This window comes from Empidonax traillii, unplaced genomic scaffold, assembly GCF_003031625.1.
Source record: "Empidonax traillii isolate 1590-97213 ecotype Southwest subspecies unplaced genomic scaffold, ASM303162v1 scaffold223:size1722714, whole genome shotgun sequence".
Classification (NCBI taxonomy): domain Eukaryota; kingdom Metazoa; phylum Chordata; class Aves; order Passeriformes; family Tyrannidae; genus Empidonax; species Empidonax traillii.
In genome coordinates, this window is record NW_020955416.1 from 17186 (window position 1) to 32293 (window position 15108).

A 15108-nucleotide genomic window follows, 5' to 3' on the forward strand; every position below is an offset into this window, starting at 1 on the left:
CCTTATAGGGACAGCAGGTGCACATATATCCTACCTTAACCTACCTTTCTCATATCTTTTTGTAGATAAGCCCTTGCAGTTGACAATGTGGTGAAAAAAGATTATTTTGGAGGTTCTTTGGACTCTGCTTGTGAAGGACACAGGCATAATCCATCAGTCACAGGTATAGCTATTTTTAGAAGTTAATTTTGCTGCTGTGTTGCCTTTAGATTCCCAGGCATAGCAGTATTTCAAGTGTGAGGGCTGGAAACAATCTCACTGTTTGTGAGACAAGTCCCAGCTGAAGACTTCAAGCAGCCATTCTTTGTTCCAAGCTTTGCAGAAGTCTGAATAAGAGATTTCACTTAAGATGGTTAATTGTATTTGCCACACTAAAAAAAGAGCCAGGAAACACATCCACTGAATTGTTCTCAGCTGCTCTTTTCATAATTTACAAGAGCATTCATTCTTTCCATCTTGAGTTTAATTTACCTCAATTATTTGCCACGTTACAGAAGAAAAATAAGAAACGGAGGGCTCTTCCACAACTTTCAGAATCATTAGCCCAAGGAAGAATATTTAAAAGCCTGAACTCAGAAAATAATTCTGGAGATGCTGTATCTTCAGGAGAAACAAGATGCTTTGCCTTTTCCCACACTGTTCATTATGAAAACGTGAAACGTTCTTTTAACAATTTCTTTACTTCAACAAAATCGGAAGAAATGGGCAATAAAAAGAGTTTGAATAAGAGCAGACAGTAATCAAAAACACTAATACAGCAACAATTCACCTGAACACAGTTAAAATTAAATGTGCCTGGGAACTAATTCTCCTCATGTGAAGCATAGAAAAAAAAAAAGCTTGAGAAAAATTAGTGTTAGATACAACTAAGATGTTACATGCTGAAGTTTAGCTTAAGCTTTTCTATATCACAACACTGTCTTGTTCTTCACTCTGGATTTAAGGACTTTGATCTTATCTGAATTGATGCCTCTGATTTGTGCAATGTGCAGACATTCAGAAATAATCTTTTACTTGTTCTTAAAGTCTCCAAGTGACAGAAAGTCTCTAAATGAAAGAATGAAGACAGAGATTAGACATAAGAACAAAACCTGAACTAATATTCTTCTCTGAGTATCCCCTTCCAATTTCAACAAAATCAATTTGCTTGAGGAATGATCTCAGCTGCACTAATCAGGACTCAAAAATCAGATTAAATGGTAGATATGGAAGTCTTTCTTCACAAGAAATGGCACAGAGAATGTGACTGCATTAGAAGTGGTAACCTTAAGGATAACACTCTTTGGTCATGGCAATTATGGTAATGAGAGAAATACACTTTTTTTTTTTTTTAAATTGATATTTAGAAAAAAAAATATCTTGAGAGATGTATATTCCTAAACAACACACGACTTCAAGATACTCAAATCAAAGTCACGGCACAGGTAACTTTTCAAAATTTTTATTGTATTGCATAAGGTATAACATTTTACAAATCTTAGTTACATTTTCAGCAACAGATACACTGATACTGAATTAAATATAGAGATGAAAAGACACCTCTGACAAAATATAAAAAGGTAGAAATACTGAAAACCAGGATGCCGAATATCAAGAATGTTTTACATAAACAATATCCATACTAGAGGGTTTCTGAAAATGATTGCCAAGGTAATGAAGTGTTTGTTGAACACAAGGCTCCAAAAATGCAAGGTGGTGAGCACAGTCAGTGCCATCAGTTCACCTGCCTTGCACCCTCCAGAGCCAGGCTTTGTATGAGCTCCATGCTCTAAATAGCACTGAAAACTGCCTTTCTACACAATACCATGTAAAAATATTACTGCTCTAACACGGGCTGAAGTGCAACAAGTGCTTCAAAAGGAACTAAATCAGTTAATAAAGTACCAGGACATTCTGGGGAGAAGGAATATAGGAATGCTCAGTAAGCCTTAAACTAACTGAAAAACATTTTCATTTGGTAAAACAGTTTTCAAGCTTAGAGTGCTAACAAGAAAAATAATGACACAGTTTTCCCCGCCAGTCTTAAAAACAAAACAAAACAAAACAAAACACACACACACACACACAAAAAAAACCACCAAAAAGTGAAGGTTTTTTTGTTTTGTAATCAGAACACAATGAACAGTGCTCTTAAAAGAAAATGAAGCTCAGATTCAAATCATTATCCCCCCCCTGCATATAAATTCTTTAACACAAATGTAGCTGCCCACTGTTTGAAGTGTGGCACAAATTAGTGCCAACTACTACAAAAGAATGCTCCTTTTAACTCTGCAGGCATAGCACTGTGTTTTGTATAATTCTACTGCCTTAAAAAAAAAAAAAAAAAACAACTTTAAAACCAGAAGCTTAGGTTCTATAAACAACACAGGTTAGGCCCCAAATTGAGATAAAAATTGGTTCTAGAAAATAAGACTTAAGTAACATCTCCATACACTTTGTGCTGCTACTGGCAAGGAAGGTTAGCAGCTGGGAAAAAAAAGGATTTTTATAATTATAATAGTTTTTATATATAAACATATATTAATTTCATTTTTTTGAAGTTAAAATCCCAGTCAGTTTCATACCTGTGAGTCCAGTGACTTCAAAACGCTTGCTCTTGACATATGAAGTTAAATCAAATCCTGCCTGTGCATTTTTAAAAGATACTACTGCATTTTAAAAGAACTACTGTTCAGATTGCTAAAGATATAATTTTTTTAAAATTTCTTTTCAAACATAAGATACAAAAACTAGGGCTTACAACAATTACCACCATCATCATCATTGTCAACATGCAGGAGTCAGTACTCCAACATAAAAAATACTAGATCTGCCTTTTAAAATATTATAAAAGCTACATAATTGTATGAATTGAAGCTTTTTTTTGGCTAACAGAAAAAAAAAAAAACCATAATGTGCTTTTCAGATAGTCAGGTGTCCCACTGATAAAATAAGTCTAATGAAAGAAAAAGGCACTTCAGCAGGCTAATTAATCTTCAGATTTTCCAAATATGCAGTCGTGGACAACAGATGCAGTGTGCTGCCTCTTCATCTGCACAGTGCTGGAGCAGCAGTGTGGTGACCCTGTGTCACTTCTTAAGCACCAAGAGTTTAGGCTGGTGCCCCTTCCCTTCATCCTCTTTGGTACAAATCACTGCATGAAACAAAGCAGACAACTAAACGCTCCTACATCCTGAATTATTTTTGGTGCATCATCTCCAGCTCTGTGTTGGTTAATAATGACCCCAATCATCACATGAGCTTTGCTGTCAGCTTTGTAACTTTTCTATTTAGTAATATATCCCTCTGCAAGAGCCCCCTCAACATCATGTACCGTGACCACGGTGGGGGAACATTCCTGAAGTTTATTAACTGCCTTTCACCTTAAATATATGGCCGCATTTGATCCTGAGTGTTCTGTAGTTCCCTGACACCTTGCACTTAAAGCTGCATTTACCTGTTATGTGGCTCTTCCTGTGCAAGAGCTGAGCAGCTCAGGAAGCACCTAGGGAAGAACTGAGTCATAATTCTTGCCAACATTTGTGTTCTTCAGAAAGAACTGATTCCACCAAAGCACAAATGCACGTCAGTCTGCAAACCAGCAGCAGAAAGAAGCTCCAGCCAAGAGCTGTGTGTCACGAGTCCTTGCTAGTTTTTGTATGGGCCTAATTCTAGCACCAGCATTTTAACCCTCTGTTTGTGGTGCCATATGAGCCAACAGAAAAAAAAAAAAAAAAGCTAAAAAATAATTTCAGTGATTCCTATAAGTTAGTCTGTTGAAATCACATACAGATATATAGAAAAGCATTAGCTTGACCACAAATACAAATTTCTTTGTAATATTCTGTCTTTTCCACATTGCACGTGCTCTCTGGTTATCTGTGGAATTAAAAATTTTAGAGCTCAGTGTACTCAAACTCCTTTTTTTCAATGATCTGAAACCCAAAAGAATTCTAGTCACGGGTTTTTCCAGTGCATAAATTCCAGCATGCAGCTAGAACATGAAGACTCAAATACTATATTCTCCAAATACTGAATATAAATCATAATTGTAAGAATTTCAGAGTTGGATTTTGCACTTTTTTTCTTTGATGACCAGATATCCTGGTGCAGAGCAAGAGCAACGGAGTGCCCAACTTCCTTCCTTTGAACTCACAAATAAAGCCATTTACAGTAGTCCTTATTTTTTAATGATACAAGTGAGGTTGAGAAATTAGGTCTTTTTGGTACATACAATGAAAAAACGCACCGAAAAAAAATCTGAAATTTCAAGTAGAGACATATGAATTTAATATTAAATCCTCAAAACTATTAGCTTGTCGAGGATTTTCTGTTATGTTCAGTGGAATATATAATAGTCTCTTTTCAGAAAGGGAGCAACCAGGACCGATGCAAACAGGCAATATTGAACCTCCAAAGTCACAGCAGAATAAATGTGCATATAGAAATTGATTCCTACTAATGTAGATAACAAAGCAAAGGATGAAAATATCAGTATCTGGGGCTAGAGAGTCATACACAAAATCCAATGAAACTGCATATTTAAAAAAAAAAAAAAGGTATTGGAAAAATGTATTTGGCATAGGACAATTGAATTCCAGTTACCTAAAAAGAGAACCAATATGACAAGCCATCTTCACCTCTGAAGTAGATGAATTATATAACTAAACCAGCTTCTTTAGGCCAATTTGATTACACCTAACTCAAACTTATTTCACATTTTTATACTTGGAACTCAACAGGAACATTTCTTTCATGGAACAACTGCACACCAGAAGCTGGACTGATGCACTGCTAGTACCATCCTGGTTACCCTTCCATATTCTCCTAGAAACAACACCAGGCCACTGGACAATCCCAGCATAACAGACATATTTCCCATGGACATTTCCTGAGTAAATATTCTCAGAAGCCCAGCTGCATAGGATACTCCCTAACTCTTGAGCGGACTACAGGGCAGACAAGCAAGCACATCTCACCCCACAATTCACATAAAGGCATCGTGTGTTGGGGTCTTGGTGCAGAACTTTAACCAAGCTATGAGGGAAGTACGTATAAAGCTTTTCTAGGATGATTTATAATCAAACTGCCAAAGCCAAAATGCTGGAACTTATTTCATCAGGGAAACAGTTTCAAAGCCACAGAAATACATCCTGCATGCTAGGTGAAGCACATTAAGGGATGCATCTACTTTTCTGTTAGCCAAAGTTGAAATGGTCACTTTGACAAGATGAACATTAAAAATAAAAGAATATTCTGATGGCCTTTCCTTCCTCTATACATATCTTAGTTACAATTCATGCATTCATGACTTTTGGTAAATTTAACTCTAAGATGAGTCATAAGTAATATTTCTATTGCATTATGGACCAAATTTTGCGATCTGCTCTCATGCTCATACCCCTCCCCCCCAACTTTTAAAGCCTGTTTAACTCCTCTGCAAACCTAGACAAAAGCAGCTCAGGCTGCCAAAATGTAGGCACGTAAACCTCCAGTGATCTTCCATTGTTTTGAATATAAAATAAAAAGCAACGCTGGCAAACTTTCCTGATAAAGAAACTATTTCAAAGGCATGGTTTGTCTAGACTTGTGCACTTTTTCATCATGGACCAAACTCTCACTTGTAAATAAGCAGGGGGTTCAAGACTGTGTTGTGGGGCACAGGTGGCCCAACAGCATGCATATGTGAACTGAGAAAGAAGCCAAAACAAGACACTGGAATCAGCAGCAGCTTCAAACGCCACCAGAGCCAGTCCTTTTCTGCTGGGCGTGGACACTTCCCAGCACATTTCAGTCTTCAGCCTCCATGGCTCGTGGGCAACACCTCGGGACGCGGGGACCACGAACTGCAGCGGCCACAGAGCTCATGCACTCGCTCCTCCTGCCCCTGCTGCTTGGGATTGCACACGGGGAGGGCGGCAATGCCACAGGGCTCTGCCAATAAATCCAGCGGAGCTCCCCTGCTGGTGTCGTGGGACCAATGGGCGGGACACATGACATGATACAAAGAAGTAATAGCAGAGCCCTAGAAAAGTTCACATATAAAATACTGTACAGATGGGCACATGGATTAGGAGCAAGGCTGAGGAATGGCTTTAACTGGGCTACCAACGCATTAGCAACAGGTACAAAAAGGTGCCTACATTTCTCACCGTGCATTCCCAGAGGTGTACCCAAGAAGGACAGGCTAATTAAAATGTGGGCCTTCTCCATGCTGCCAGTAAAATTAGGAGAGGCAAAATTTTAACAGTAGCACTTCCCTGTTTTCAATTCACATTGAATATCAATTGCCCACTCGAAGTTCAGTAACTCAGTCTGGACGTTACAAAAATGAAACTTTTCTTGATACTAGAAAATAACATTTTCCTTGTAAACCCAACACTGCAGAATTACAGAAGCAGCCAAGAGGTCAACAACTAGCAGGGAGAGCAACACCACAAAGCACATTGTGTTTTAATTTATAGGAATAAGCGGCCTCTCCTCTCTTTTCTTCCAGATATTGGTTTTGCTATCTCTTTTCGTGAGAGGTGGTCTATCCCTTTTTTTAGCAGAAAGGATACCAGATTCCTGACTTCCTGATACAGATTCTTTTCTTAGGCCTTCCTCATCGTGCTGTTCTACGACTGGCCCATTCCCTCCTTCCATAATGTGCCTTACAGCTTGGTCCTCCGGAGTGCAAACAGTGGTCCCACTTTCACTGCTGCTCAGATCCAGATCTTCCAAGTACAGAATCTTGGAATGTGGCATACTTTTAATGAAAGTTTTCTCTCTCTCCAGTTTCCTGCTAGGATGATGCTCATTCATGTCCACACCAGAGTCCAGACTGGTGTCGTTGCTCTCTGTTTTCCTGCCTTTCTTCAGATCTATGAAAGAATGCCTCACTTGAGCAATGGGCTTCCCGTCCAAGGACACAAACCACGCCCGGGGGTGCGGAGATGGCTTTCCTTTGGAGAGCTCCAGTAACGTTTGCTCTGAAATGCCTTGGAGTTCAGACGAAAACGGAGTCATTACAACTGCCTCGTTCAGTGTCCCGGGAACAGAGACAGACTCCAGCAGGCTGTTGGTGTAGTGGCCCCAGCTGGAGGTTTGGGAAGGCAGGCCCTCCTCGCTGTCCAGGGCGCTGTTCTCATCCCTGCAGGCAGAGGGCTGGGGATGGGAGTGCACCGGCATTTTCGGCAGTGTCTGCATGTAACTGTCCCGGTCCATGGGCTCCACCATGGGGCCGTACACCAACGGCCCTTTCCTCGGCAACGTTGCTGATTTAGCAGGATGCAGTTGTTCTGGGGAGTGGAAAAGGTCAGGGGTCTGGAGGATAGCAATAGGTTGATTGTAAATATGCATGAGATGTTCTGGGATGTGGGAAAGCCTGTACATCTCCTCTTTCATGGAAAGGTATCTGTTTTGCTCTGGAATGTCCCTGGGAGCCTGGGAAATAGCACTGAGTTTCTGCTGCTGTAGATGCCTCACTCCAGCATTAGGCTCCAGTGAATGGGCTGAACTTCTTGTCTGACCAGTCTGACAGGACGACTGGTAAGCAGCATCCTCGGTGTAGATTTTAAAGTTGTCCCGTGATTTTCTGTCTTCTGTGTCTATGGACGCCCTTCTGGGAGGGCTGTACGAGGAGATCTTCGGTGTGTACAGCTGTGAGCTATCCTCCAACTTCAGAGAGCCTTTGACAGCACTGATGTGATTTATGTGAGTTGTTGATGTTGTCTGGTCTCTTTTGATGACCTCCAGCCTAGCTGTATTTTTTTCCTTCTTTTGTGTCCGATGACATTTATCTCTATGCAAAAGAGATGCAAAGTGACTGCAGGGCATACCAGGAAATCCTAGACTGTTGACTAACAAAGCCGAAGACTGGACTTTGTTTAAGAAGTTATAGTGTAACATGACATCACAAACTTAAAATGAAGTTCTGTAATAACAGGTATTTTTGAAGAAATATTAGGCTACACATTAATGCTAAGGAAATAAGTCTCAGCTTCTAAAGACTACTTTATTAACCCCAAATTCCCTTCCTGATGAGCTCACTAGAGCTTTTCTTTTTGCTTACCTGCAGTAACAAAGAAGAACAGCAAAAAATCCGATGATAATGACCACAGTGCCTCCCAGTATGGCCGTAAGGAACACCGTGTGATAGGCTGTTATGTCCTTGGACACTGCACTAATAATGGATTCTAGATTGTCAAACAAAACCAAACAGAATTAGTTCTCAAAAACAAGTAATTCCACTCGATGGGCAGAGCTGTAGGTAATAAACTGAACTGTACTTTTCCAGTGATTTTGAGTTCCATTGCCACTATGCTCATCCTTCCCTTTTCACCTTGCTACTTCAGCAAACTAGAAAAGATATAGCGGTTACAACATAATGCATCTTCAAAGGTTCATCTCAAGCACTAAAGCCTTACCGTGACATCTACTTGCTTACAGCCAAATGACATTTGTATTAATTGTCCAAACTGACTCAGAAAAAATGGTCTGCATTTTCTACTCAGCGCTCTGCCAGAATGCTGCTTTTGAAATCAGACACGCTATTGCTGTGATAGATTCCGTCATGCTAATGTGCAAAACAAGCCATGAGTCTACATAAGATGGCACTGTTTTACCCAAGACTCATTTTCTTGCTGTACATCCATGAGCAAGGGCTGCAGTCCTGCTAAATGTTTAGATTTCCCTAGGGCACAGTCCCCTGGCTGGCAGTTGTCGCAGTACCTCTGGTTCCAGGCAGTGGAGCTGCTATCCAGTAGCCCAAGTGCTGAGCTGTGTATGTCCAGACCAGCTGACCATCTGCTTCCTTCACCATTCCCAGCCCACGGTTCACCCAAGCGCCTGCAATGACATAGACAAAAATACTGCACGTGCCACGCAGAATTCCTTTATCCCTCAGACCATCAGCCATGGAGCTGTTACCAAAAATGCACGAGGTCACAAGAAAAGTTGAACCTTCTGGCCTAGACACTGTTTATTAAACAGCCTTAGCTAAACATGCAAACTTTCTCTGCTCACAGTTTCACTGCAAATATCCCTCTGTGGCCATTTACTTTGAAACAAAGCATCAACGTTACTTAAGCTTAATATAATTCACTTTCTACTAATAAACTCCTTTCATAGATATGCACACAGATAATGTGAAAAATGAGCTTAAGCATGTGTGAAGGCCAAGACTAAAAAATGAAGGAGCAGGTAACTGAAGCAAATGAACACAAGTTTAATATTGGCTAGCAGAACTTAGTGGGAAACCACTTTAATCAGATAAACTACAATAGCATAAACAGTGTTTGTCTTGAAAGCAGTAACAGTTCAGTTAGCCCAAGGAAGGGCTATTGTTAGGACACAGATTCTATACCATCTGTTTGGACACTTAAAGGACAGGTATTATGGTATGCCAGCTTCTACAATTAATAAAGCATCCCTTAGAAGAGACAGAATTACATTTAACTCACTTGAACACATTTACTGTGGGGCCATCTGTGAAACTCTAAGGACATAAAACAAGCTCATATAAAAACAACCTTATATTTCCAACATGAGCTGAGAGGGAAACACCAGCTTTTTTAAAAGAGCAATAACCCCAGTATCAAAACTATAAGCTGAAGCTTATATGAATTGCAACTCATTTTTCTTCCAGGACCCTTCTTTCAGCAGAAGACCTGCTGGAAAAGTCTTCCATCCTTAACTCTCTTACGGAGAGACTGATCCTCAAATTCTCTGTCCCATCTACTCTGGGGCAAGCTGACACTGCACAGATATTGTTTTCCAAATACAGAGAGTGGGCTACTTACAGGCAGGTAAAAACCAGCATAAAACACCACATACAGAAGGCAAAACAATTTTCTAGGTCTCCAGAAGTTCCATCTTGACTGAACAAATCTGTAAGTAGTTATACAATCTTTGCTGTTCTCTTCAGTAAGTTACACCTTCCCCCAATACACTCCATAGAAAATACTAGGTATTAAGGAAAACATGGAAATGGACTTAGGAGTAAGCTCATTTTCTTTTGATTTACTGCCATTCAAACAGGAGGATATAATTCTCAGTTTAATGCTGCAATACAAGCTTTCTGGTTTTTGTGTGATTTTATTCAAATCCACAAAGTACTTTTAGCACTAATGCAGCAAAATATTTAGAAAGAAGGGAGCCACATTTAATACCCACCAATAAATTCTGCATTCAGGGCAGCTGGAATACAATTACCAAAGCTCACTTTCCAGAAACAGTCTCAGTACTACCACACTTGGAGCAACCTCAGGGAATGCTGCACAAGCAGTGAAAGCAGTTTCCATATAATTCATTGTTGCCTTAGCTTTGTTTAGTAAGTTAAAACAACTCTGCATGGGTACAGATAAGCCCAGGAGCTGGCAAAAGTGGCTGTGGCAATAAGAAATTAAAACCCTTTGTGCTATTTTACCACATCAGCCTAAAACCCTTCCTTTGATGAAAAATGCCACCTCTTGCCATCGGTTGCCCCTCTGAAGCCTCACAAGTGTTTAGACAGAGTTAACTTTCTATGTCAAAACTTATCCTATTTACTCTTTTCCCCCAAGACAGCTCAGACAATTTTTTATTAGCATGTTCTCAATTCAAATTCAACTAAAGAACTAAAAGTTAATTGTTCTTCATTAGGATGATCCGTTTCTTTCTTGAACACGTAAACAACACTTTGTTAGGGTTGGTGTCCTCTCCTGTCCTTCCAACAGCTGAACAAAAGCTTCTTGCCTTACTAAGGAGCAGACACACCTCTTCACTCACCTGCATTTTTCAAGCCCAAGTGTGATGGCAAGTTTAAGGTGCAGTGTAATCAGGACACTGATGCACACACACCTAACACAGGACATCCAAATGGGTTAAGTGTACGCAGCTCATTACTCACTCTTGACTAAAATTAGACATGAAGGGATGACAAAAGGTTTAGAACGACTAATCCCCAGCCCCCTCTTTGCATGCACACTGCAAGGACTATGTTGTTCCCTTTGATAACTCTGATTTCCCCTTCATTTCACTTTCTCAATTGCTTTTGTTAACTGAGGAAACATCTAGTCCAGTTCTAACGTCAAAGGAGCTTTGGAGCTATGCTCTAGGAAACAGCATCCAAACCTTCAATTCTGACTTGTTTGCTTTTAAGAAGGCACTCACAAAATGACCAGGCTTAAAATTTAACATCACCTAAAATGTATATTCCGTGAATACTTAAGAATCCCATGCAAATAAATTGCAGAATATTAAAAACTGGAGCAACAGGAAGGCTAATGAATTTTCCCAAAGTTTTTTGAACTCATGAAATACTTCACTGAACAATTCAAGCTAGTCTATTTAAAAAACAACCCAAAAAATGAACCCCTGATAAAACTCGTTGACCACCACTTCATATATTAGTGCCACGTGCTCAAAACCACAGGCACGTGCCAGAAGGCAGAATAACCAATAACTCAGGCCACTTACCAGTTTTCATATCAAATGTCCATGCAGGCACAGCATCTCCTGGTTTTACAGCAGTTGTGGGGAGAGGGAGTGTTATCTGAATGGGACCGTTGACTTTCAGTTCTTTCCCAGTCAAAAGAACATTTACATATATGGCAGCAAGAGGAGTTAATTCCATGCTTTTAAAACCTGAAGGTGAGACATAGCTTGTCTGTAATTCTCCATTTACAGCTTATTTTTTAAAAAAATATTTAGAATTAAGAATCTATGCTCATTGTAACTAAACTCAAGTCCTCCTCCACATCCAGCTATGCAGTCAGCTGTCACCAACTGGGTCAAATAAACAAAATAAACAACACCTTTTCTTTTCTTTTAGACTTTTAAAATCTTATTATTAAAATAAAACCCAGTCATTTCCAACCCAGTGCTGTAAGAGAAACAGATCTGTGACCTCGAGGTTCAATGCAGACTGTAGAACTAATGACGAAGCAAAACACAGTTCGGGAGTGGGCAGAAAAAGGGTTTGTCCCCTCAGATAATCAGATTACAAACTAGTTACCTTATGTGAAATATAGGTAAGGCAAGAATTTTTCTACAGGTGCAATGTACATAACATTGAATCAAACTGAAGATGTGCAAAGTTTCCTGCAAGGATTAACTTTCCCGAGTGGCTGTTACAATTAGCTCAGTAGTTAATCACGAGGCTCGTCAAAGCACTCAAAAGGAAATGTTTCATATACAAAGCTTTACAAACACAGTCTGAGGGTTTGTTTTCCTTTCCCCAGTTTGCAAACACTTCAGAATGCACGACATGACAAGAGGGTGAAAGAAGCTGAAAGAGAATTAGTAAGTAGGAGAATAATGTTAAATCCATGCAAGCTGCTTGAAGTGGGTTGTGAGAGAACTCTTGGCACATCAGACACCAATTAGCTCCCACCTGCCCTGAAAGGAAACCAATTCTTTTAGGAGTATATGAATAATTTACAACACATGCCAGACAGATTGAAAGGAAAACTCAAAGAGGAGAAACACTGCTTATTCTCTTATGCTTCTTCCCTTCTGCTGTCCATTTGGAGGGGTAAAATATAGATGAGAGATTTTAAAATATGTAAGTCAAAATATCAGTATATATGATGAATTTATTTCAATTAATATTAAAGAAGAGAGCATGCCAAGTTCAAATAAGCCATGTAGGGGCCTTCTCATGCACTGCAATGAATTTAAGAGGTTTATTGCTTCAGATCCACTGGGAATAGAAAGAAAAGAACAAAAGAAAGATGGAACTGCACACAGTACAGCCTATCAGAGATTACTGTGTTTATGCAAATGAGAAAACTATCTGATAGAATGACAAATACTAAAAAAATCCAGTGGTATAGCAGTGTCATGACTCATGAAACCACTTACTGCTTCTCCAATGAAACAGATGCACAGAGAAACATTATTGCAGTTTGTCATGGTTTTGCCCAGTCAGCCAGCCCCTAGGGTAGAGAATGGTTTTGTCCAGGTGTATTTCCGGACAAGAAGCCAATTAAAACTCTCAGTAACACCTTTGCTAATTACATATTTAAGAAAAACGGAAGAGAAGGCTTGTGGCACAGTTGAAATTGGGAGCCATGTAGGGGAGGCAGCAGGCCCTGAGGGGGGCTAGGCCCACTCCTCCCCTGGCTTGGGCTGGGGTCAGGTGTAGCACTGAAGCCCCCTTCTCTCTTGTAAGAGAGTGAAGAAAAGAACTTTAAAGAAGGATTGACTGCTTGGATGAGTAACACTATAGAAGAAATTCCAGCAAAGAGATAATGGAGTGCCCAAGGTCAAAGCTGGCAGCCGGAAGAGAGAGGAGAAAAGTTCGAAAGAGGAGGGGCTGTTTCGCTCTCTCCCTTCAGCAGGGAAAAGACTAAAAAAATAAATCCATGCTATCTGTAGAAGATTGTTGGGGTGAGAAGACCCCCCCATACGGCTCACAGAGGAGCTTGTAGATGTACCAGGAAGCCAAGACTTCATTAGAGGGACTGAGATAAGACAGACTTCTGTTGAAGATTTATAATCCTTGAAGGGGACGATGCTTATGCCGGAGCGAGGACGGCTCGGATAAGCTTGGGATCTCAGGGAGAGATCCATGCTGCTTGTGCTGGAGATTTGTGACCCTGAGAGAACTTCACGCTAGAGCAAGAACGGCTCAGGTGAGATGTGGGGATCCAAGTAAGGGATCCATGCTAGACCCATGACGGAAAGGTCTATCAAGGACTGTTCTCCCGTGGGAAGGGATCTCCACAGGGAACAGGGGTGGACTCAAAAACCATCATCCCCCGTAACCCTGTGGAAGAAGACTCATGGTAGCAAGTGTCCCCTTGCAAGACCATGGAAGAGAAACCTTCAGGGCCTGGGTAACCCCCAGCCTCTGGTCTTAGCCCAGGATGCGGGTAGGCCCAGCCCTGGAGGCCGACACAGAGAAGGAGAAAGAGTTCTAGCTGCGACGAGGGTGCTGCAGAGTTACTGGAGAGAAAGAGATGGAACTCTGAGAATGGAGAAAAGGACTACTTCTCCTCCTTGGACTGATATAGAGGAGGGAGGAGTATTTCTGTAAACACTTAGTACTTTTACCTAAGTAGCATTATTGTAGATGTAGTTCTTTAGTAGCTTTTATTTTTATTTTGCTAGTAATAAATATTCATACTATTTTCCCCAATCCAGTCTCCTTTGTCTGCATAAACCTTCTCTCAACTAATAGTAATTGTGTGGGGGGTGTGAAAGCAAATTGACCAAGAGCAAAACCACAACACAGTTGTTCTCTGTACACACAGTGACCACTTGGTCCCACACAGGCTTGCACAGACTGACTGTGAGCCAAGCAAGAGATTCCTCACAGTCCTTTGTGCTGGGTGTACATAAAGCTCCTAGAACCAACCCCTCCAGTGAAAAGGCAGAAAACCCCAACTGCTGCAGTTTCACTGATTGCTTTACAGTCTACTTGACACTGGCCATAGTCTGATTTTCAAGGTGTTTAAACCAACTCCACAGTCTCAGGAAATCCTGAAGATCTATGCTAAAAGCAGACTCTGAGGGAGTATTTCAGTGCAGCAAGATATGTTATGTTCTGTACTACATGAAACAAAAGAGTGATATTGCTTACTCACCTGATGTGTTCGTAGCTCACTCCTAAGGAAAAAAGCTTTGTGACACAGTACAATGGAAGCAGACTCAGGCTCTTTTAAATTCAGCAGATGTTTTTCTGGAACACCGCACACTGATATGAATTGTAATTTGAAGATTTCTTTCTTTAAATAAAATTCTTAAATGACATATTTACATACCTGATTTATTTATAAGAATTCCTGTTGTATAGAGAAAGCTGTCCACTTTCAAAAATTGCGCTGGCACTGTCAGATAGGCTGTAACATTTGCAATATGGTGATTTGTGGGAAGCTTTATTAAAAATTTTGGAAATTGAACACTTGGCTGAGATTTGGCATCTGTAAAAGAGAAATATTTTATCTTAGCCCAGGTAAAACACACCAACAGTGTTTTTATTGCCCTTCAGAAATCCATTTAGCATAACAACCTGTTTTCACCCATTTTCTCCATGATTTGTGCACTTCTAGTCTAGCACTTGTCACAGTCTCACATAGAAATCCATAATTAACTGAAAATCTGGCTCACAGGAGACAGGTATTACAGGAGAATATGAACATGCCTAATTTTTGTCAGTGTGTG

At 40.3% G+C, this 15108-nt stretch overlaps 1 protein-coding gene across 1 annotated transcript in view; it reads right to left on the bottom strand.

Moving 5' to 3' along the window:
• Nucleotides 1-5798: 5798 nt before the first annotated feature.
• FAM171B (family with sequence similarity 171 member B) overlaps nucleotides 5799-15108 on the bottom strand; it is a 29237-nt gene continuing 19927 nt past the window's right edge. The window contains exons 5-9 of the mRNA XM_027887804.1: nucleotides 14709-14867; nucleotides 11419-11586; nucleotides 8692-8808; nucleotides 8033-8156; nucleotides 5799-7762 (exon numbers count right to left, since the gene is read on the bottom strand). Of these exons, the coding sequence (XP_027743605.1) occupies nucleotides 6433-7762; nucleotides 8033-8156; nucleotides 8692-8808; nucleotides 11419-11586; nucleotides 14709-14867 (1898 nt within the window). The 3' untranslated portion in view covers nucleotides 5799-6432. The remainder of the gene's footprint in view (nucleotides 7763-8032; nucleotides 8157-8691; nucleotides 8809-11418; nucleotides 11587-14708; nucleotides 14868-15108) is intronic.